The sequence below is a fragment of the Pipra filicauda genome, unplaced genomic scaffold (assembly GCF_003945595.2).
Source record: "Pipra filicauda isolate LSUMZ 115617 unplaced genomic scaffold, ASM394559v2 scaffold21_size4447388_pilon, whole genome shotgun sequence".
Classification (NCBI taxonomy): domain Eukaryota; kingdom Metazoa; phylum Chordata; class Aves; order Passeriformes; family Pipridae; genus Pipra; species Pipra filicauda.
The window spans coordinates 413,001-435,064 of NW_024104332.1; the positions used below are offsets into that span (position 1 = coordinate 413,001).

The 22,064-nt window shown below is 43.6% G+C and overlaps 1 protein-coding gene across 1 annotated transcript in view; it reads left to right on the top strand.

Moving 5' to 3' along the window:
* The window catches only part of ABCA12 (ATP binding cassette subfamily A member 12), an 82,339-nt gene that overhangs the window by 20,911 nt on the left and 39,364 nt on the right, over positions 1–22,064 (top strand). The window contains exons 5-22 of the mRNA XM_027735651.2: positions 267–376; positions 1,118–1,303; positions 2,096–2,274; positions 5,162–5,274; positions 6,346–6,442; positions 6,571–10,707; positions 11,308–11,423; positions 12,121–12,227; positions 13,683–13,936; positions 14,047–14,159; positions 14,416–14,540; positions 15,359–15,532; positions 16,409–16,573; positions 17,638–17,839; positions 18,416–18,555; positions 19,126–19,245; positions 20,405–20,495; positions 21,823–22,002. Of these exons, the coding sequence (XP_027591452.2) occupies positions 267–376; positions 1,118–1,303; positions 2,096–2,274; positions 5,162–5,274; positions 6,346–6,442; positions 6,571–10,707; positions 11,308–11,423; positions 12,121–12,227; positions 13,683–13,936; positions 14,047–14,159; positions 14,416–14,540; positions 15,359–15,532; positions 16,409–16,573; positions 17,638–17,839; positions 18,416–18,555; positions 19,126–19,245; positions 20,405–20,495; positions 21,823–22,002 (6,609 nt within the window). The remainder of the gene's footprint in view (positions 1–266; positions 377–1,117; positions 1,304–2,095; positions 2,275–5,161; positions 5,275–6,345; positions 6,443–6,570; positions 10,708–11,307; positions 11,424–12,120; positions 12,228–13,682; positions 13,937–14,046; positions 14,160–14,415; positions 14,541–15,358; positions 15,533–16,408; positions 16,574–17,637; positions 17,840–18,415; positions 18,556–19,125; positions 19,246–20,404; positions 20,496–21,822; positions 22,003–22,064) is intronic.

Consider the following 22,064-nt stretch of genomic DNA (forward strand, 5'->3'; position numbering starts at 1 on the left):
CTCTTATTAAAAAAAAAATAAAATAAAAATCACAGGTCAGGCCCCATGTTACATGTTACAGGAGGAAACAATGTCATCCAGGATTTAATCACATCAGAAAAAAAACCCTTAAACACTTATAGGGTGCCATTGGCTGTACCTTTGAAAACCCATTAACAATGCAGAGGTGCCCAAAGCTGCAGGCAGCTGTCCCGTGTCCTGCTTTGATGTGGCAAAGAGGTTAAAAGACATTAAGTAAAATACAGTGTTTCAAACTGTTGTTGCAGCATTTGGGGATTTGGGATCTCACGGAGAAAAAACCTTTGGGAATATTTCATCACCATCCAACTTGACTTCCAGCATCAACACGTTCAACAAAATCCTCAGTTTTGGGAGGGTAAGTTTGTATTTGCATAATAGCTGAGTGTGAACCTTTGTGTATCGTCGTGTTTAAAGAATTAGAAGCTCAAAGTACCAACATAGAGCTTTTATTACTTCTGGATCTCCCCTATTATGTGAATGTGCTTTATTTTAGGAAGGCAGTGATTGTGGGTGGAATTTTAAGATTTGTGGTAAGTTTATTATCCTCTAAGCAGAAGCCAGGTAAACCATACACCTTTAGGACATAATGCCATGAAATATCAAATATGGACACACACAATCCCCTGAGATATTTTGTTCATAACTTGTCTGAGTTAAGGTGTTTAGAGTGTGGGTTTTTTTCAGGGGAAATTAAAGATACCATGTCACAGGCTTTTCCATTCAATTATTTATTTGCCCATGAGTTCTTTCAGTGGCATCAGAGGAACTGTGTGTTCATTCTGTAGGTATAAGTCATATATAGGAACAACTCCTTTGTAAGGGAAACTTGGTACAACGTAATGGACACTGCTATGCTTATGTTCTTGTGTTAAGGCATACAAACACACACATTTCTCTTTATACCACATGAGGAGTTTGAGGGACTTTAGTGACACTGTTCAGCTGCTGGAATCCTGTCTGTGTGTAAGTGCTTGTAATGGCAATGTTTTTCAGATGGCACTACTATCCCTTTAAAAAAGTCTCCCCACTGCATTTAAAACCATCCCAAATAGAATGTTGCTTTACAGCTGCCTTGAACATTTTGCCTTTCTCTCAGAGGCAGACCCAACATTCAACTGCAGCTACTCTCAAAGTCCTGCTGTGCGAGGTCTTGGCACGGTATGTGGCACATCCCGGTGTCACTGGAGAGAGGATGGCGGCCAACATCCACCACACCTTCTGCTTCACCGACTTGTCGCTTTTGGAGTCGTTTGCCCAGGAGTTCAGGAGTCAGCTCTCTCAGGTGAGTGCCTGGGACCTGTCCTGGTGATGCAGCTGGGAGCTGTGGTGCTTCACCCACGTGCAGTGTTTGGGAGCTAGAACAGGGCCCCTCCTGGCTAGGAGCTCATCTCTATACCAGAGTGCACACAGTGCATGATGAGACTGAGATAATTCTTGGGGATAGGATTAGCCCAAAGACCTCCAAGTTGAGTACACAGCTCGGAAAGCCAAGGATCATCCACCCGCTGAGGGTTCTCACCATGCCTGGGCCTTGTTTCTCCTCTTCATTTGCCCTGCTGCACTGACAGGTAGATAGAACAGCCTGAGGATGAGGTGTAAATAAGAATATTTAAAGCTGGGGAGGGCAATAAATTTAATTGTGTATTACCTCAACTGTATAACTTCATCCAGTAACTCCTGCATCTGATCCAACAATCCATGATTGAAGCAATACTTGTCTTTGGGAAAGCAATATAATTAAAGCAAATGAATCCTGTAAAGGTAATGCCTTCTTTCTTTTTTTTTTTTTTCCCAAGGTAAGGATTGGTATTAATTTTTCTTGAATTCCCAGTCTTTAGGCTCTTTAGGACATTGTGAATTGTAAGGCTTGTCTGAGCAGAGAATTTATTGTACAATCTAGAGTGTGAAGGTAAAGCACAGTCACTCTCTCAGTTATTGCCTGTCACTAGAGTCCTTTGGATGTATTGTTTGTAGACTTGCATGCAAGTGCAGTGCAAGCTGAAAAACATAAAAGGACCCACCAGCAGCAAGGGTTCTTGTTCTTAAATAATTTCTTGCATTGTTATTTGTTAAGGTGCAACACAACCCACAGTACCAGGAGACATTTGTCAGTGAAATGGTCTCGTTTCTGACACTCATCTCCCAAGTGCAGAATGACACCTCCCTGTGGCATCTCCTTTTGCTGGCCCCAGATGTGTTACAGGACAACATGCAACTGCAAGACATAATTGATTTCCTTCAGAATCCAAGCAGGTAAAATAGAGAAAGTGCCAGGAGAGGCACTGAAAGTTGGTGGGTTTATGTATTGGCCTCTAAGGACATCACCTCTCATCTTGAAAAGAGGGTATTAGTTTAAAAGCATGATTTGTTTGGGAAATGATGTGGCTCCACACTAATGCATCTCTGTGGACTGTGAACATTGTGCTGATTCTCAATGACTCTTGTGTCACTTTTTAAATAGAAGCTGAAATGAAAACTCTGAATTTTCTTCCAGCCTGCTTAGAGGCACTGTCATGCCCTTGTGCAGAGAGAAAAGCTGATGAGCCTCAGCCACTGCCTTTGGCTGAAGAAAAGCCCTCCTGGCTGGATAAGGAAAGCAGCTGGCTGCTTTTTTCCAGAAAAGCATGGAGCCAAATTCAAGTCGCTTTGGAACACCTCATGCTCTTGTAGGGGAGACATAATTTTATTTTTTTAAATGGATTTCCTGATTTACTACTGGTTTAATCTTTCCAAACTGGTCCCAAGAAAGTAGAGAAGAGAGGGAGCCTGTTTTTTTAGCATATAGGGCTTTGAGCTTGTTTGACTTCAAGAAGAAAGCTCCAGTTATGTACTAGCTCAATGGTTATATGAAAAAAAGACCTGACAACTGCAGGAATGAACTGTGATTAAATATTTGATGCAGGACAATAAAAGCTCTTCTAAAATGGTCTTAGCCTTGAAATCCCTTTCCTGGTCTGTAGTTGGGCTAACCTCTCACTGATCTGTGGAAGACTCAAGTTACTCAAGAGATTAGGGGACTCTGTTCCAAATCATCTGCTGGATATGTGACAGACCCTGCTATAAAATATTCTGAATAGTCCAGTTGTTACAGCACATGGAGGACAGCAAGAAACTGAGTGTCTTCAGGCAGCTTTTTGGTTTTATCTTGCGTACACGAACAGCTGGGTAAAGATACCAAAAGAGGTTGTAGAAGCTTTGCCACTTTGATTACACCCAGGCTTAGAGGGACTCACTTTTCATGACTGGTGTGTTGCCAAGGCACTTAAAACCCTGCACATTTAATATCTAGGTAATTTGCCATGCTGCATTGTGAGACCTATTTGTAAGTTGTAATGTCCTTATCCTTAAAGGAGTCAGTAGCGGTGTGGCAAGAATTTTAATTTTATTCAGAAATGTTTTGTTCATGCTACTGTTTCAGTCACAGGATTATTGCATTTGCCTTTACTGGGTTGCAGAATGAAGCCTGAGAACCAGCCCTGTTTGAGTGCCCAGGGAGAATTAATATTTACTCTGCTGCTCTGCTTTGCTCTACAGCTGCAGAGCTGGGCAAAGTTATCATAGGCATGACAAAGAGATACATTGAATTTCATCACCAGAACTGTGCAGTGCTTTTATGCCTGGCATCTGGCACTGTTAGTGTGTGAGTAAAGAGTTATTGCAAAGAGATTGCACAAATAGTGTTTTTAATAATGCTTACAAAAGCGCATCTCAGCGAGCCTGGCCATGTCTCTTACTCAGGCAGTACTGACCTCCTCTAAAGATGTGCTGTACAGGGAATTTTTTGCTGTATGGAGATGAAGATATAGAAGAAAAGAACTTTTGCTCATCGTGGCATCTGCATTAACCACATGATAAACGCCACCACCATGAAACAGTAACTTCCAAGTCATGAATTCTATACAAAGTTTAGGAGCAAATTTTATTATCTACAAAAACCTGTTTTGCAGACTGAATTCACAAGTGCTCCTGTTTGTTGCTTTAAGATAGTTTTTCAGCTAAGCATGTAAGCTGAACTTTTTTTCCAAATACAAAGTCTGCACAAACCCTGCAAGACTAAAATAAAAGGGCAACAACAACACTTCTTTCCATGTTTGCTGCCTTCTGATCTACGTGACGTGCATCTGCTTTTGGCAAGCCTGTGCCTGCCTCTTCCTCTTGTCTGCCGTTGCTCAACTAAATATGTCATTTATAACTGAGTTTCTTCCCCCTCTAAGACTCTCACTAACAAGCACATCTGCAGAACAAAAATGATGAGCACCAAGTTCACGAAACCTGCATGGAGATGCTATGTTAAATGAGGAGAAAAGAGATCCCTGGTGCTCTGCTCTCACCAGCAGTCTGTTCCCGACGATCAGGATGTGTTTATTCATGGCACTGAAATGAGCTCAGCCAGGTTCTCTGTGTATCACCTGCAGAACTTGAGGCAGGCAAGAGATTGTGCATTTCACAGTGACCCTACGCCTGCAGTGAAGAGCTGCTCACCGTGCAGGAGAAGCAAAAGGGACTAATAATCACTGTGAAGTTTTCAGTTACCCACACACCTGAACAGACAGTCCCTTAAATGACTTCCTCTGTGACACAGTGTGCCTGATTATCAACTTGTTCTTTCCTAAGACTGAAAAATATTCCCTGCTTCCCTGGCAGCCTGGCTATTTAAGTACGAAAGAGGAAAGGAGGAGAATTGGAAATGGTAGTAGTTATTTGTGATTGCTTCTTCCTTCCACAGATGTTGTCCCCTGGGAATCCTTGCTCTCCCTTGAGCCTTGTTTCTTGGTGTCTTTTAGGAGGAAATTCCCCCACAGCAGTGAATCACCTGGCTGGCACATCACCTGGGTGTTTCCTGAGACCTGCCGGGAGGATTTAAGTGGTCTATAGATTTTACATAACTCTCTAAATAAGTACACCTAATGAGTGCCACACATATGTTTGTGCTAATACACTTCTCTGCCTTTCCCATCAAAGCCCTTGGTATTTGTATTTTGTGCACGATCAAACAAATAATTAGAAGTAGGGGCAATGTCTGTCAGACATTTTAAGAGTGATAGGCTGTACTCCAGCTGTTTCCTATTTGAACACTTGTTTTATTTCTTCTCATAAACCTGTAACTACAATTTATTTTCCTGGTTTTTTTCCCCTTTAGTGTTGTGCTGGCAGCTCAGAATGTCTCTGCATCGCTTTTGACTGATGATAGATCCGAAACTGTTCAGAATGGGGTTACAGATCTTCCATATTCAGTGAACTGCTTGGAGCAAGGTAAGGCTCCTCCACAGAGTCATATCTCTGCTGAAAACCTGTGGTGCTGAGGAGAAGCAAACTGCAGGCTAATAAGTAACCACACAGATTGCACACTGTTCAGGGCTCAGCACACTGGAGTCTTCTTTCAGCTTTTTGCAAGTGCGAATAAAATACCTCATTTCAAACAGGGAAGTAAAAAAGCTTGGTTTTGTCAGGAGACAATGAATTAACATGAGTTTGCAGTCTCAGCGGAAGCAGAGAGCTGTAGTTTTTTACTTTGATTTTCTTTTTTGAGGTGTGATATCAAACTCTGCCTCTAGCTGTGGATTCTGTCAAAATCACCTCTGTATTGAGGCAGGGACTGGGGCTGGGCTGCACAACAAGCTGTTGGCATCCAGATTAGCCATTGCTCTAAATCCCTGTCACTTAGAGCAGAGGCAGTCCTGGACATCCCCCTCTGGCTGAGGGTGTGTGAGCAGGCAAGGGAAAGGTCCAGCATCTAAATGCTACAAGAGGCAGATCAGGAAATACTGTCCATTCTCTACTTGTTTCATGGAGATTGTGGAAGTTGAGATGGGTAAGAAGAAAGATTAATGCAGTGCAAGTAGGGAAAACATGGAGATGGGGTTAGTGAGAGGGCTGGACACATGAGAATATCAAGATGAGTGTAAATGGCTATGGGGGACATAAATGATGCTGCAGACAAAGCTTATGTGTGAGGAGTTTAAAAGCATCCCTAAATGAAGGAAAAGAAACCGTACTTGGCCACCTTATCCTGCATTACTGATAGCAAAGTGCTCCTAAAGCAGGAGGAGAGCTCTGTTAGCACCCACATCACAGGGACATGGAATTGTTCCTGAGATGGGAAATCATTTCTATGATGCCAGGTAGTGCCTTCACTTCCTTCAGAGAGCCAGGAAGAGTTACATCCCAAAAGGGCACTCAAATTTCTAACCAGGATATTGTGTCTTGTGGTAGGAGCCTAATTTCACATATGCATGTTATCCTTGACAGATTTGCTGTGTAGCTCTTTCCAGGTTCCAGAATTATGTGGTCTTTACTAATATACTCTTTACATTTTTGTTGTAGATAAAGAAAAAAGTTTGGTGACCAGATACATTTGTAATTCCTTTGTTAACTGGAAAGACAAGCAGACTTTAGTGTCTGAATTGGAGGAAGTTCTAAGGTAAGACATTAGCTAAAGGGATATTACTAACAGTGTAATTCAAATCTATGATCTTTGCTCTAAATCACCTTACATTTCCACTTGCATTGATTTCATATTCACTAAAACACTTCTTTGTTCCCCTCCAGAAAAATAAAGTCACCAGAGATTGGTAGAAAGGACTCCAAGAGGTCCATTACTTCAGATGATTTAGAAGCCATACAAAAGCATCTACATCGTTTAAAAGGCTTTGAGGAAAAAATGAATAGAAGTGAATTAAAAACCTTAAATCTATTCAGAAATTTGAAGAATGAAACATTACAGAAATTGTATGCATTTCTTGAACTGGGAATGAATCCACATCATGATTATAAATTAAAGGAACCATATAATAAGGAAATAATTGATGAAATCTATAACTTCACATCATTGCAATTACTGAGTGACTTTAATGGGACTTCCATCTTTGATATAATAACCCAGTGGAAAGAAATTCAGAGCGCTTTAAAATTAGCTACAATTATTTGGAATCCAGTTTTGTTAAACAATTCTAATTTTAGTACATTACAAACTAAGGATGCTCTCAAAATGTTGCTCTCCACGAGCATGTCATCACTTCTAGAAGACTTCAGAGACCGTTTAAATGGAATGCAAGACATACCGTCTTTGTTTTCGGATGATCTGCTGAAGCCTGTGTCCTACAGGAACTTTCCAGAGCAGCTCCAAGCTCTGCAGAGGATGTTTTTTGTAATGACAGGCACGAACGTGGGTTATCAGTACCTACTGCTGCCTGTGTTTGAGGTGATGCGGGAAGTGGAGCGCTCCGTGGGGGAAGCCTGGTGGGATGAGCTGAATGTCTACTGGCGCCTCGGGGAGAAACTGAGGTCGATGAAGTGGAACAACACAGGCATCATCGCCTACGGGCAGTTCTTAGAGGTATTAAACAGCCACTTACAAAAGCTGAATAATAATTCAAGTGGTGTCTTCAGTGAACAGTTGGATCAGCTGTCAGAATTTATAACAGCCGTGTTTAAAGAGTTTGGGGAAAGCTCTGGAGTAGCCAATATCTCACTAGTCACCCAAGCCATCCAAAAGACCTTGTACATATTAAAAGACTTACAGCTGAATTATAATGTCACTAAATTAAAATCTATAGATCTTTTCTTTAATTTTGACAATAAAACCTTCAAGAGCTTATCTGAACTTCTGAGGACAGGAATGAAAATCCTTCATTATACAAGTGACAGTGAAGCTTCCAGGGAAGAAATAATTAACCCTGTCTATAACTTAACACGTCTTCTACTGCAGGAGTCCAGCCAGTCTTCCTTACAGCCCAATGCTTCTCTAGAGGCAAAAATTTGGGAGTTCTTGCATTCAGCCTTGAGTCCCTTCCTTGAGAACAGCAACAATGGTGATGAGACCCTCCAGCATTGCTCTTTTGAAGACGTGCTCCACGTAGCACTTGAGATGCTGTTTGAAAATGCCACTCTAAGGGAGTCCTTAGCCAGGAGCCCCTGCAAGGCCCTCTTTGATTCCATGGGCATGGAGGGTGGAACAGTGCACAATGACAGCTTTGCCAAAGTGTTCCAGCTTGCCATAAGAAACCTGAAAGTGTCTCCAGAGTTCGCTGCTCTCTACAAGAACAGCAGCGAACGCTTCTCCAAGGAGCTGTCGTGCATCACCCAATCTCTGCATTTTTCCCTGAGTTTCCTTTCCAAATTAAACCTTGTGTCTGAGCTGGAAAACTCTTGGGTGCAGGAGAAGGCGAGAGCTCTGACTGCTGTCACGGAGGGGCTGCTGCAGAGTAACGTCTCCTGCCCCATCCCAGTCCAAGATGTGCTCTCATCTCAGCTTTTGAGCCTGCTGATTCCTGCCATGCTGAATGAAACAGTGCTGGACTCCCTAAATTTCTCTGACAGCTCAGCAGACTGGCATAGGCTGCCTGTGTTCTCCCACCTGTTACCTGCTGCTTCCATGAGGAACAGCAGCATGTATGAACTGCTCCGGGTGGGCAGAGATGCCTCCATGCAGTCCGAGTGGGGACATTTCTCACGGCTGTGGCACGCCACTGGCAACGTGCTGACCTCCAAATGGAACCTAACAGAAGTGGGTGAATATGTGAAACTCCTGGAAGTTATGAAGAAAGCTCTAATCCTTGTGGACTTTGGGGTAGCTCCTGGAAGAACATTAGTACGTCAGGTATTTCATCATTCCAGTGAAGGAATGAAATCCTCTGATCTGAATGATTTGTATGGTTCATCAAAACTCTTTTTCAATTCAACTTCTTCCACGGATAGCACGCTGGACTTTGAAAGAATATTTCAGGAAATACTTCCTCTGTATGAAGGTGGTGGTGAAGAATTCTTCTACTCTAATCCCTATGGAAAAGAAAATCAGGATGTTCTGACTATGGCTGCAGTGATTTGGAATGAGATAATTTCAAACAGGACTCATTTTAATACAGAGGATGCATGGGAGGTTATCAAAATGATTGCACTTGATACAATCTCGCTTGAAGACATTGAAAATTATCTCAGCACAGATGAAAACGTGTCATCATTATTTTCTGACTTCTTGTTGGCCCCTGGAACGTCTGAAAATTTTGCAGAACACCTCTTGTCCCTTGAGCAACTTCTTGGTGTCGTGGCAGAGGTGAATACCAGTGATCATTATCTGCTGATCTCTTCTTTGTCTAAGCTAGTGCAGAAACTCCTGGATTTCCCTCATTTAAGGCAGAGAAATGAACTGCGGGCATTCTGGCAAATTGCTGAAGGTCTCCAGTCTGTCAACTGGAATAGTACAGACAGTCTCACTCCCCAGTCACTTCTGGACATGCTGCAAAATCAGTTCAATACTATGGAAAAGTACTCCAGTCTTCCCTTTGGTGAGGAACTGAAGCAGCTGCTAAACTTTGCATCCTCCATGCTTGAGCTGTATGGGGAAGAGCAATCCAGAGGAACCAACATCTCCATGTACTTGCAGGCCATGCGAAGGAGTATCTCAATTTTAAAAGGTTTGCAGAAAAGGTATAATATCAGTGAGCTTGAAATTATCATCCTATTATTTGATACCTACAGTAACTATACCCAGAGACTGATTGAAATCGGGAGAGCAGGGATGAAAGTTCTGCATGACACCAACTCAAACAAAACATTTGCAGAAAAAATGGACATCGTCTATGATTTCTCACACTTGCTGCTGCAGGAGTTCACCCAGTCTTCCTTACAGCCCAATGCTTCTCTAGAGGCAAAAATTTGGGAGTTCTTGCATTCAGCCTTGAGTCCTTTCCTTGAGAACAGCAGCAATGGTGATGAGACCCTCCAGCATTGCTCTTTTGAAGACGTGCTCCACATAGCACTTGAGATGCTGTTTGAAAATGCCACTCTAAGGGAGTCCTTAGCCAGGAGCCCCTGCAAGGCCCTCTTTGATTCCATTGGCATGGAGGGTGGAACAGTGCACAATGACAGCTTTGCCAAAGTGTTCCAGCTTGCCATAAGAAACCTGAAAGTGTCTCCAGAGTTCGCTGCTCTCTACAAGAACAGCAGCGAACGCTTCTCCAAGGAGCTGTCGTGCATCACCCAATCTCTGCATTTTTCCCTGAGTTTCCTTTCCAAATTAAACCTTGTGTCTGAGCTGGAAAACTCTTGGGTGCAGGAGAAGGCGAGAGCTCTGACTGCTGTCACGGAGGGGCTGCTGCAGAGTAACGTCTCCTGCCCCATCCCAGTCCAAGATGTGCTCTTATCTCAGCTTTTGAGCCTGCTGATTCCTGCCATGCTGAATGAAACAGTGCTGGACTCCCTAAATTTCCCTGACACCATAGCAAGCTGGAATAACCTGTCCATGCTCTTCAGTGTGGCACAGGATGAGCTCCACATGAACAACCTGCTGCAGAGACTGCACGGCGCCTTCAGCCTCCCCAAATGGAGTTATTACACAAGTGTCTGGGATGTGGTTGACAGGTTCCTCAACACCAAACGGAATCTAACTGAAGGAGCGGCCTTTGGAAAGTTGTTGAGAGCAGTGGCAAACAACTCTGCCAACGAGATGTCAGCTCAGGAAATCGCAGAAGCCAGCCTCTACATTCTCAAGGGGCTGAACTTCTCTGATCTGCTAAATGAATTCAATATAAGTTCCAGCTCAGCTTTTCACTCCAACAAAACTAGTTTTGACAGTGTGATTGATATCATCTCTCATCACTTCATAGTCGTGGCAGAAGCCCTCTACAACAAGACCCTGCCTTGGTCTCAGAGTGACTACACTCTGTCACCAACCAGTTTGATCACACGGTGAGTTTGGGTTTTGGGTATTGTAATTGCATTTATGGGTAGTGACCACCATTCTCATTCTGCATGAGAAGTATGTAATTTTCTTCCATGGAGCAACCTAAGCCTGCAATCACCATAATTTAGGACATGAGGTGTAATGTGGGTTAAATTGAAAAAAAGAAAACTTCTCCTCGAGTTGAACATACAGCTAAAAGTCAGACTTCCAAAAATCTTCTGTTGGCACGTATCAGCTCACAGTGGAAGCAGAGTCCTTAAGGAGTCTTGCCACCAGTGGTAGGCTCTTTGGAAACCACTTTTTTGTGGTTTGATCCTCAGTCTCCCCTGGGTGTGCCTTTCCATCTATATCGTGCATCCACAGTGAACATTTCAAGTGTGTTTTCTTATACATATGGTTTGAGAGTGAATGACAGCTTTGGGAGATAACAGCAAAAAGAATTGATGAAATAAAACTGGGAGGGTACCCACTTAGGAGAGATGGCTTTTATCTGGAATTCTTATTTACACTGTCAAGGAACAGCATCTACACAGCTGACAGGTTGCTTCCTGAAGTATCTTGTTTCTGAAAGAGAAGCTGATTTAAATTCCTATCTTATTTTTCAGATTTCTGTTTTTGGAATTTGAAAACACGCTCTTGCAGGTGACAATGAATAACAGCTGTAACTCTTACCTGAAGTGTTTAATAAATGCTGCTGAAGCTGAGGACAGAGAATTGACAGGTGATCATGATTTCATTAATGCTGTGGGACCTCGGCTGGAATGTGTCATGCCTGTCTTTTCAAAGTGTTTTGTCTAGTGCTAGGAAGGAATGGTACTGCATGTTTTCATCTGCTGGTAATTAACTGGGGCTGTGAGACCTCGGGAAGCCAGACTCCTTTTTATGTTTGAGTTATGTCACATTGCGATTATAAGTTTCTATCCCACTCTATCCAGAAGGCACATCTACTCTTCACTATGTGATGACAGGTTGCTGACACTCAGATAAAGAAATCTTACAAATAGAAACCCATTTCCCTTCACAGCTTTTTGTACGTGGATGACAGCAGTTATTTTTGAGAGTTAAGCAGCTATTTCACATAGATACTGATCATATGAGGTTATTGAAACACCTGAGGCTTTACCTGCTCACAGAGTGGGGATACCACATGTACTCTGAAGGGCACTGCCAGAATCCTGTTACCAGGGGGGGATGGATTTCCCTAGGAACAGAGCACCTACTGGGACTGGATCCATTATAATTCAGATTACCACCTAAACCTTCCTCTGGGATTTCACAGGTTCTTGGCCATGTGAATTTGGTGGAAAATAGCAATGCTCAGTAGGCCTCTGAACAAAAGTGCTGATGTTCCTACCTGTGAAGTTTCTGCAAGTCTGGCATTTTTGTCTGGAGTAACTATTGTTTTTTTCTCTGCACAGAAAACATCACCCTACTTTTGAAGCAAACTCATCTGAAAAAGAACTCTTTTATGCAAAATAATACCTCTGAGAAACATTCATCCATACCAGAGCTCCTGAAGCTAAAAGTGAGTCTGCTTAAAATGCTGACTTGAAGGACATCCCGCAGTGATACATGAATGTGCAATGGTGGTTTAGAAAAACAGCACATGGAAAAAAGTTTCTGAAAAGAACAGCTGATAAAAACTAGGACGGAAACTCTGTGTTCTTCCTATATTTGAAGGTCACCAGTAAACTGGGTTGAGGAACTTGTTCTCGTATCAGTTGTTACCGAGTGTATACCTGTTTTTCAGAGAAGGTAGAGGTGTTCCTGTCCTCCTAACCTGTTGGATAGAATGGCTCTGTTTTCTACCAACCATCCCAAAAGGGTGGGCACTGCAGAGATTGCCAGTGGCAGCATATTGCTCGGTGCACCATTGGTTTTAAAGTTCATTAAGACTTAGCGAAGCACCTTGCAGAGCTGAGATCATTCTGGGATGCCTCTGCTTCAGCTGAGAAGTGGGTAGGGAGGAGTTCTCGAAGGTACAAGTAAGGATTAGACATCTCTGCGCTGCTGAAGATCAGGGAATTGTGCATCCCTAATTGACAGTTATAAGCGTGACTAACTTGGTTACCACTGTGCCTAAGGAGCTGTGCCAACACCAGCATGGCTGGAGTCAAGTCCCCACATACTCCCTTAGCCCTACATGTCTCACAACACCAGAATGGGTTCTGAGATTAAGCACAAGTATTTACTGATGGAGTTCCCTCACCAGCTTTGGGTTTGGCAATGCCTCATTTGAATAAAACACTTGTTACCCCATGCACACATGATTGCACTAATAGCATTCATGCACTTTAGTCTATTGCTCCATATGAGAAATAGTATTAAAGAGCCCTTTTAAAAAATATAACAGTATACAATGCTGTTGCTGTGCAATATATCTGTAATAATAATATGATGAGCCTCAGTGTGACAGGTACTCAGAGGCATAAACCTGAAAATAATTCTTCCCATAAGAGCCTGATAATGTAAATAATGATGTCAGACAAGAGGGAAGAGGGAAGCCCATAATAGCAGAGTAGGCAAAGGATTATAATTTTACATGGGTTGGCAGATGTGGAAGTCCTGACTTGTGGCCAAGTCTCTTTGCTGTGCTGTAGTAGATGACCAGGTGGTATCCGAAAGACTGAACCTGTTGGGCAAGGTAGATTTATTTGGTCTCTGGGAAGATTAACTGGTAAATGGGTAAGTCCAAATGGAGTATTGCTATGCGTGTGTGTTGGGTGGGGGAAATGATATGTTAGGGCTTGCAAGGTTCATTAGATCCAGCCAGGTCTGCTACAAACTCACGTAGGAACGATTGTTATGAACTCTCCTATTGAAGACCTTTTGAATGAACCTAAAAATATATATATTAAAATCTTAATCCTAAGGAGAAACAGAAAGGGACAGCTGGACTCTTTAAAACTTGCCTTTTACAATTCTGTCGTCTAACTGGTGTTTGTGCATTTGTCTTCTTTCGTCAAAACCTCCTTTGAAGATCTCTCGCCTGCGGGATCTGACAACCCTTCTGTGTGACTATGAGAGCTTTAAGTCAGTCCAGCAGCTCTGCCACCTCCCCGAGGTTGGCTTTGGAGAGCTGTGTGAGCGAGGCCAATCCCACGAGCAGCTCCTCCGTGCTGTGGAGCTGAGCAGTCACGTGGTGACCGATGTCCTGAATCACAGGAGAATCTCCCAAGAGCTTCAGAATGTACTCATTGGGGATGCCACGAACATCCAGACACAGCTGAATTGGTGAGGCTCTTCCCGGAGTTAGACTGCTTTAGTATTCTGTTTAGGAAACGACTTCTTGCCTTCTTTTCATGTTCTCAGTTTTGTTTGTTGTTTTGTTTTTTCCAATGTAGGCTTCAAGAAAATGTACCAGAAATTGCTTTCTTTCAAGAGATTCCTCAATATATGGCGACTTTGAATTCCATGTTTAACATCACTGAGAGTTTAACAAACTCTAGCAAGCAAGGTACTTTTCTGTGTTTACAGTGTTGGTACACCATCACTGGTACCATACTTTCTGCTCGAAGTCCCAAGAATTGCCTAGCTGGCAGGAAGAAGTGATATTAATGAAATAACCATGCCCCCTGTCCCATGCCCCTTGGGATCCTTTATCTGGGGTACCACACTTCCATACTTCACCTGAAGTCCTCTCTGTATGCTTTAGATTGCTATGTGTCTGGAGAAAGCTGTTACGTCGATTGTTCTTTGATTGTTCTTTACAGAAAAGTTAAGAGATGTGTTTAAAAATGTGGACCAGCTCAAGGAGGATCTCAAAAATGCAACAGGAATGTCTGCAGCCAGTATTGATGCTCTTCTGGAAACACCTCTCCCAGAAAACAGCAGTCAGGTAAGTTTGCTGTCATCCTGTTGGGAGATCTTGTTGCTTTCTACTTCTCAGGCCATTAACACCAGAATTAGTTAGTGAATGCAGCTGAGCAGATCACTGCATGTGTGACAGCACGGAGTGGGGGGTGATCCCGCGGGAATAGACAGCAGAGCACATTATGGATTGGAATCACCACCAGGAATGCGGCCGGAGCAGTCACTGATGTCAGTCCCTCCACTGGGGACCAGGAGCCATATGGTCCCTCTGGCTGTCAGCAGTGGCTGGTGCACAGCCAGGCCCTGCCTGGGGAGGGATGGCTCTGATCCGTGGCAGGATGTGGTTCACTGGGACAGACTAATGAGGGCTGGGCAGGGCCTTCGGTGGGGTCCTCAGTGCTCAGAAGTTGTCGCAGTCCAGATGGAAAATACACTTGTAACCACATCTCATGGGAGCACTCGGGGTCCAAAAATAGCCTCCCAGAATGAGAGATGAGCTTGCCTTCCTCAGCCTCCTGTGCAAGCAGAGCTCCAGATGCTTTTTCCTTCACAGCCATCTTGTCTGGACTGAGCCCCAAAGAGCGAGCTCTTTTCCAAGCTTCACATGCATCAGTCAATGAGAAATTGAAGCCACAAAAGATTTTACTACTGTGCGAGCTGGGTGGTAAAACACAGTCCTTAGGATTTGTCCCTGGGAGAGGGAGTAATGGGTAGGCATTTCCTGGTTCTCGGGGTTGAAATATGACACTGTGGAAAGAACAACAGCACGGCAAGATTAATCCATGCATGGTGGAGCATGCAGTCCACCCCTAACAAATCCATTTTCCCTCTGTGCAAACACAGCTCATTTCTCAGCTCCTACAGCTGGAGTCCTGTAGTGTCGGTCCCGCTGACCCGCAGCTGCGAACGGTGGCAGAGGAGTTGTGCAAACTCTCTCTCTCAGAGAGGACTCGTGGGACCTACATCCTGGGGGTCACGCTGTTACGACACTTAGACGTTTACAATTTCTTGTACAAGGTTAGTGCTGGCTTTGTAGAGTGATTTCTGTAGTCTTTGCTGCACACAGTGGCTGAAAGGTCATAAAATATCATTGCAGTGGCCAGAAGCTATGAGGATTTACACAAGCCAAAGATCAGGCTTTGCTCATGCAGTAATTTTTATTGCATATCCATGCTGTGACAGTGTGGATTTAAATGAGAATCCCAGCTGGTGTAAACCAGCAAACCTCATTTAAAGGCACTGGACCTACTCTAAATGCCTCCCTATCTGCTAGTATCATTTATGTGCTGTCACAACCTCTTGAACATTCCCAACTGACCCAAAAATAAGACACTGGGCTAAATAGTTTTATTCCTTGAAAAGGAAAGCCCTGGAAAAAGTCCCATAAAATATCTTTTTCCTATCTATTTGGAACTACAAAGTTATTAAATGATTCAAATATCCTACAGACACAGCTGTAGAAACAGCATGGAGGAGAACATCCACTGAGAAATGAGTACACATTTAAAAATGCTTATTAAATGAGAATGCCAATGAAGTTGGGCTCAGGTCACAAGTTACTCGTAGTGTTTGACACCTATGCTTTGTGAAATGCTACCACTTAGAGACCTGATTATATCCCAGCCAGTAGCTGACACACGTTTCCCAACTGCGGGTGTTTGGAAATGTGCACCGTTCGGATTATGTAATATTCAGGGGAGTGGTTTGCAAAAGCACTTGGGGATTTAGGAATACAAATCCCATTCATTTCCCATGGGACATCCACCCTTTAAGCCTCCTAACAGTTTTGAAAATCCCACACTCCTTATCTTTGAATTAACACTATAGGTGTGTACATGCACATGCACGCAGATTCCTGCTAATCATAATTGATTTCCTTCCTGCTTCTTTTAGATGTTTTTCCCTAAGGAACTTCAGCAACCCATGGACAAGATGTTAGGCCTTCTGACAAAAATTAAATACTTCAGACACCAGGTTGAATCTGGTGTTGATCCATTGCTACAAGCTATTCATTCCCTGAAAAAGCTCCGGCAGTCTAGGAAAATGCCACTGACTAAGGTACGTGTAGTCTGCATGGGCTTTGGAGGCAAAACACCACTGGAGTAGTTTCCACAGTAATTTCTTACCCTGGAAGCCACATTAAACCACATTAAAACAAGAAAAATCTCCATCAAGCGTATCCCTGGCAGTGTCCAAGGCCTGATTGGGTGGTGTATTGAACAACTTGGTCTAGTGGAAGGTGTCCCTGCCCATGGCAGAAGGGTGGAACTAGATGATCTTTAAGGTCCCTTCAAACCCAAACCATTCTGTGATGATATGCTGCCTTCCTGGGAAAGCTTTGATTTGGAGCAGTGGGACCATCACGTGCTCATGACAGGGGGATACAAGGAATATGTGCTGTGGGAGGGACACTTGGAACAAAAATACAGGGGATGAACAACTGTCTTGAAGGAGGGAGGACTTCCAGCAAAATACTGGAAGGGTCAGCTGGTGAAAACAGCTGGGGAACTGCCGAGTAAAGGCAAATCCGGTAAGTTAACAGCAAAACATTGCTCTGGCTTTACTGTGCATTAGATCACAGCCAAAGCCTCGAGCCTGCCCGAAACATTCAGTACAAACACATTACTGCTCTGGCAGCTGCAGTAACTTCAGCGTGCACTACCTTCATCCAGCACCATGTCCAGTCCCTCTCAGATCCAGAGTCAGTGAGAACACAGATCAAGGAATCACTCCTGGTCATCACTTTGCCTGCACACTGTAGAGCCACGTGCATTCATGGACTAGGTGGGGCTAGGGAATGTGCACATCTGTGTGACAAATTCTGTGTTGTAACCCAGGGCCTATCTGTGTCAATAATAGGGAATTCCTCTGCACACATTGTAGGCACTTCCCACATTGGCTCTCACACCTGGAAATGAATTTGCCACCACTGTCATAGCAGAGGTTAGCCAAAAAATGCATTATTTCCATGGACAATTCCTTTTTTTGTAGAAACAGACTTCTCCTAAGAAAGCAGTGTAAACATGTTCAATCCTTGCCTTGTCATTCTGTTATTTTTCTTTTCTCTCAGAGTGGGGTCCTTTCAGCGTGCAGGATTTATTTGCATTTTGTCTTTTCTGCAGGCATTATTTAAACCAGCCACATTTAGGATAACACATGGCTCATTTAAGTCCATGTCAAAAGTTCTCTGCAACCAGGAGATCACACCCCTGTTCTTTGAGTCCTTGCTTCCAGATTTTGGAGACCCCATAAGCAACAGTTCTTACGCGGAGGATGTCTATGTCCAAAAGCTGATGAGGAAATATGGGATTCCTCAAGACTCCAGTAAGTCTGGCTTTTCCCTAGGGCAAAACCATTTCTCTGCTATTTCCAGAGAGATGTAGTGCTGAGCTGTTCCCCTGTGTGTCTCTGAGGGCTGCAAGCGCTCATTATTTATGCTAGCTGAAGATCTGCACTGCCTTAATTATTGGAGCTTTATTTCCATAAATGTTCAAAGGAAAACTGCCTGTGCAGCAGAGCAGTGCTTGACACTGCACTGTCTCCCATTTGCTGATGATCTGGTCCTAGGGCTCGACAGGTCACTGCTTTTTCTTGATGTGTAGTTTTTCTGACTGTACTGACATTATTAGCTCCTTGAGTTCACAAAACTCCATTTAACCTTCGAGCAGATAATCTTGGCTTAAACAGTGAGACTCTTGTTGTCTTGAGTTCAGCAACAGGAGATCTTGGGGGTGCATTGCTTTTGTCAAGATGCATTAGATCAGTCAGTGAAGAGGGCCCTGAAGTCATTCTCTGGACACAGCAACAAACTGGGTAGATGGGGAAAAATACACTGGTAGCTTTCTTGTGTCTGGTCTATTTGTTCTCTGTGCAATTTTGTTTGCTTTTCTCCCCTTGCAGCACCATTTTGCTTATCCTTTTACCTGGACCTGGTCAAGACCCCGACTGGAGCTTTAATTTGGTCTTTTTTAAAACCAATGGTGCTTGGGAAGATCCTTTTTACACCAGATACCCCAGCAACTCGAGCAATCATGAGGAAGGTATGACTCTGTTCCAGGACATCAGGGTACACCCACTCCAAAGGGTTGTAATTTATCTGGCACGGGCTTGTTTCTCTGAGAGGCACAGGCCTGCTTTCTCACTGTTTGGTGTATTAATCCAACTTTCTTTTTGTGGTTTCCTTGCTGATACATGAGTCATCTTTTGTCTTTGAATGAATCTTACCTCCAGAAAATTGCTGTTGGTCTAATATTTATAATATGGTTTTTATAAGGCCTCCAGTTTAGGAAGTTTCACCCCCATATTTTCAACCAGTAAGAGAGGTATGTGTCCCAAGACAAATACTCTAACCAGTGCTTGTTCACAAGCAGACCAGTAGAAGGAAAGCTGATATCCAAGACATGTTCTAAGTGGCACTTATAGGGCCGTATTTTAAGTACTTGCATCAAATTCAATGTGTTAAAGGGCATTTTGCCAAACAGGGATAGGATGCTAAGAAAAATCCCGAGGAAACCAAATTTGGTCTCAGCTGTTTAATTGATATATTTATTGATTAAAATCTGTAAGATAATGAATAAATTAATCCTTTATGTTGTGGGCTTCTTTTATAGTCTAATGCAACCCTGGAGCAGATGGCTGATCTAGCCCTGAAGTCCCAAGAGTGGCTGGACAAGTCTCCTGTCATCATTAATTCCCTGGCTAAGTTAAACCAGACAGTTCCAATGATCAAGGTATGAGATCCTGCCTCCCCCATCTCTCTTGCCAGGAGGGAATTGGGAGGATGGATTTACTCACTGAAATGAACTGCAGTTCCATAGACATCTGAAGTCATGTGGGGAGGCCCTTCTCAGGCTTCTGTCCTGGATTTCCCAGTTCCTGTGCCTGCCTGTTCCCTTAACAGAAGCACTCCTGACTCACCTTGCCATGCACATCCTCTGTCTCAAATGATCTGTTTGTAATATGCTCCCTGACACTGGCCATGCTGGGGCCTGCTGGAGGGCTGAGATGAGCAGGGAATGCTCCTCAGTTTGTAAATTAACTTTCTGCTTGATGGAGTGATCCAGCCAGCCAAGACCAGGCAAGAAATGACTTTTTCAGAAAATGAAACAGTATCTATAATAAGCATGTTGCTCTGGGTACACACATAAGAGCTGGAAGATGTTTTGTACCTCAGTGAATGTAAATAAAATTTCTTTTTCCCCTCCTAAGGAGCCTAGCCTTGCTTGGATACAGAAAGCAGTAGACTGTAATGTTACACACACTTGTTTCCCATTCTCTAGTAAAAATTGTCTCCTTTTCTTACAAACTAAGAAAATGAGACCCCGGAAACCTAAAGCATTAGAAGTTAATTTCAGGGGCTGGAATTCGTTCTAATTTCCATGGCACCGAGAGAAAAATCCAGAGTGGAATATGCAAAAGTGAAATTAAATATCCTCTGCTGATTGCACTCATTGGTGGAATAATGAAATATTCAGCCAAACGAAAATCTGTGCTGATCTCCAAGTTTAGTTTTGGTTGCCTACCCATTGTGCTCTGGTTGTGTTCACAGGACTTAAAACATACCTGAGGGATGTTTACTGCGCTTCTAGAATAACTTAGATTATTCATAGTTTTTTTCACGGGACTCTGGTACCTGGGGGAGACTCAGTAGGTGTCCTCTCTTGACTCCAAGAAGCACTAACTTGAACTCAAAGAGCTCTGTATGACATTTTCGTTGCTGGCATTTCTCCATCCTGATACACTGAGTGAAATATGGAAGGTCAGGAAAGGAGTAGGAGGGGGTTGTACAAATGCTCAATGAAGTCTGCTACATTTTAGAAAAACACTGAATAAGCTCAAGAGACTTCTGGTCAAACTCATGCTTTTTCTTTTTTTTTTCCTTGTTGATAGAACACTCTGCAGAATCCCTTTGTGCAGGTTTTTATCAAGATGATGGTGGATTTGGATGCAGCTGAACTGCTGAGTCAGATAAACGAACTGGGTAAGTGTGTGTTCATATGTGCTGCCCTCTTTCTTACTTTTACTTCAGGTCTGGGAGCTCCAGAGGCACCAAACAGCAGCCATGCCATGGTACTGTTCTTCTCTGGCCACTGTTGGATGCTCTAGTGCAAGGCAATCTCAGCTCTGATCCAGGAATGGTTTGTGGGAAAAGACTCTTAGAAAGCACAGGGCTTTGTGAAGAGATGTTTCTCCTGGGTGTTGAAGGGAGAGTGGGATGGGAGACTCTGCCGCTGTGTGTGGCCACTGGAGGACACTGTTTAGCCGTAATTAGGACTTCAAATGAGCTACCCTGGGACTGCTGAAAAACGTTGAGGACAGCTCACTTGCATTGCAACAAGGTTCAAATTAAAAGTTCTCCAGAGCAGAACAGCAAGGGATCAGATAAAGGTATCCAGGCTGATGGAGCCAGAGGAGAAGCTGTGCTGGAATTTGCTGTTCTCATGTGGTCTTGCATGGTCCTTCAAGGTGGGAGTTGCTGATGTGCACTGTGAGACTCACCAGCTAACGGTGGTGGTGGATACATCACCTCCTGAGAGTGCACAGCAGGGGGATACCAATCCCTTTCTCCCTGTCCTGCTGTCCCTACCTGCTCTTTCAGTGGGTGGCCGTATGTCTCAACATAAATCTGGGCTATGCCAGCGAAGCCAGCAGCAGCCAAGAGTGGTTGTGGTCTCTTGCAGTCAGAAGGGCATTTCCATCCTGTTCATGATGACCCCTGCGTTACTCCATGAGTAACAATTCCTGTCTTAGCTCCCCAAAAGCCGTGGTGCCGGCAGCAGCTGTTCCCTATTAGTTCCCTGCATTACACAGTCACCTTTGGAACCTGCCAGCAAACGGCAGTGTCTTCATTAACTGCATTATCAGGCTCAGTTCACACATCAGCACAGCACACACAGCTCTGCCTTGATGGGCTTATGCTCCCCTGAGACAGAGCAGCTCAACAGGCGAGGTGATTACACCCAGAGCCATAAGGTGTGGAAGGAATGGTGAGCATCGTGTGCGAGTCTAAAACCCCAGCAGCTTAGGAGGGACTTGTGATTTGGGATGGCTGTCACATCCCACTGCTGGCATCCTCCCAAAGTCAAACTCACGAGCATATTACAAATGATTAACATAAAAACTGGGTCAACAACATGCCTTCATTGCATTGCTGAGTGAAGAAATGTATTTTACACTTAATGTTTACTATGATGGGGAGTTTATTCTTCCTTTCTGGTGTCATTGTTAGTGTAAAGGGTGGAATGCTGTTATGGATTTTTTGCTATTGTAGTGATGCTGATGGTTTTGTCTGTGGGGTTTTTTTCCAGATGATATTCGGCTGGAATTACAGAACAACACTGACATTGTTGATCAGCTGAACACTCTTGCTACCCTTGCTGTAAACGTGTCCTCCTGCGTCTCGTTTAATCGTGTGCAGGCAGTCAAGGACTTAGAGGAAATGGAAAGGGTGGCCAAGGAGCTCTTTCTGAAGAACGAGCTATTTGCAAGTATGTGACAGTCTCAAATCCCCCTGTAAATTAAATTCAGCCTGATAGAGGGTGGGAGTGCA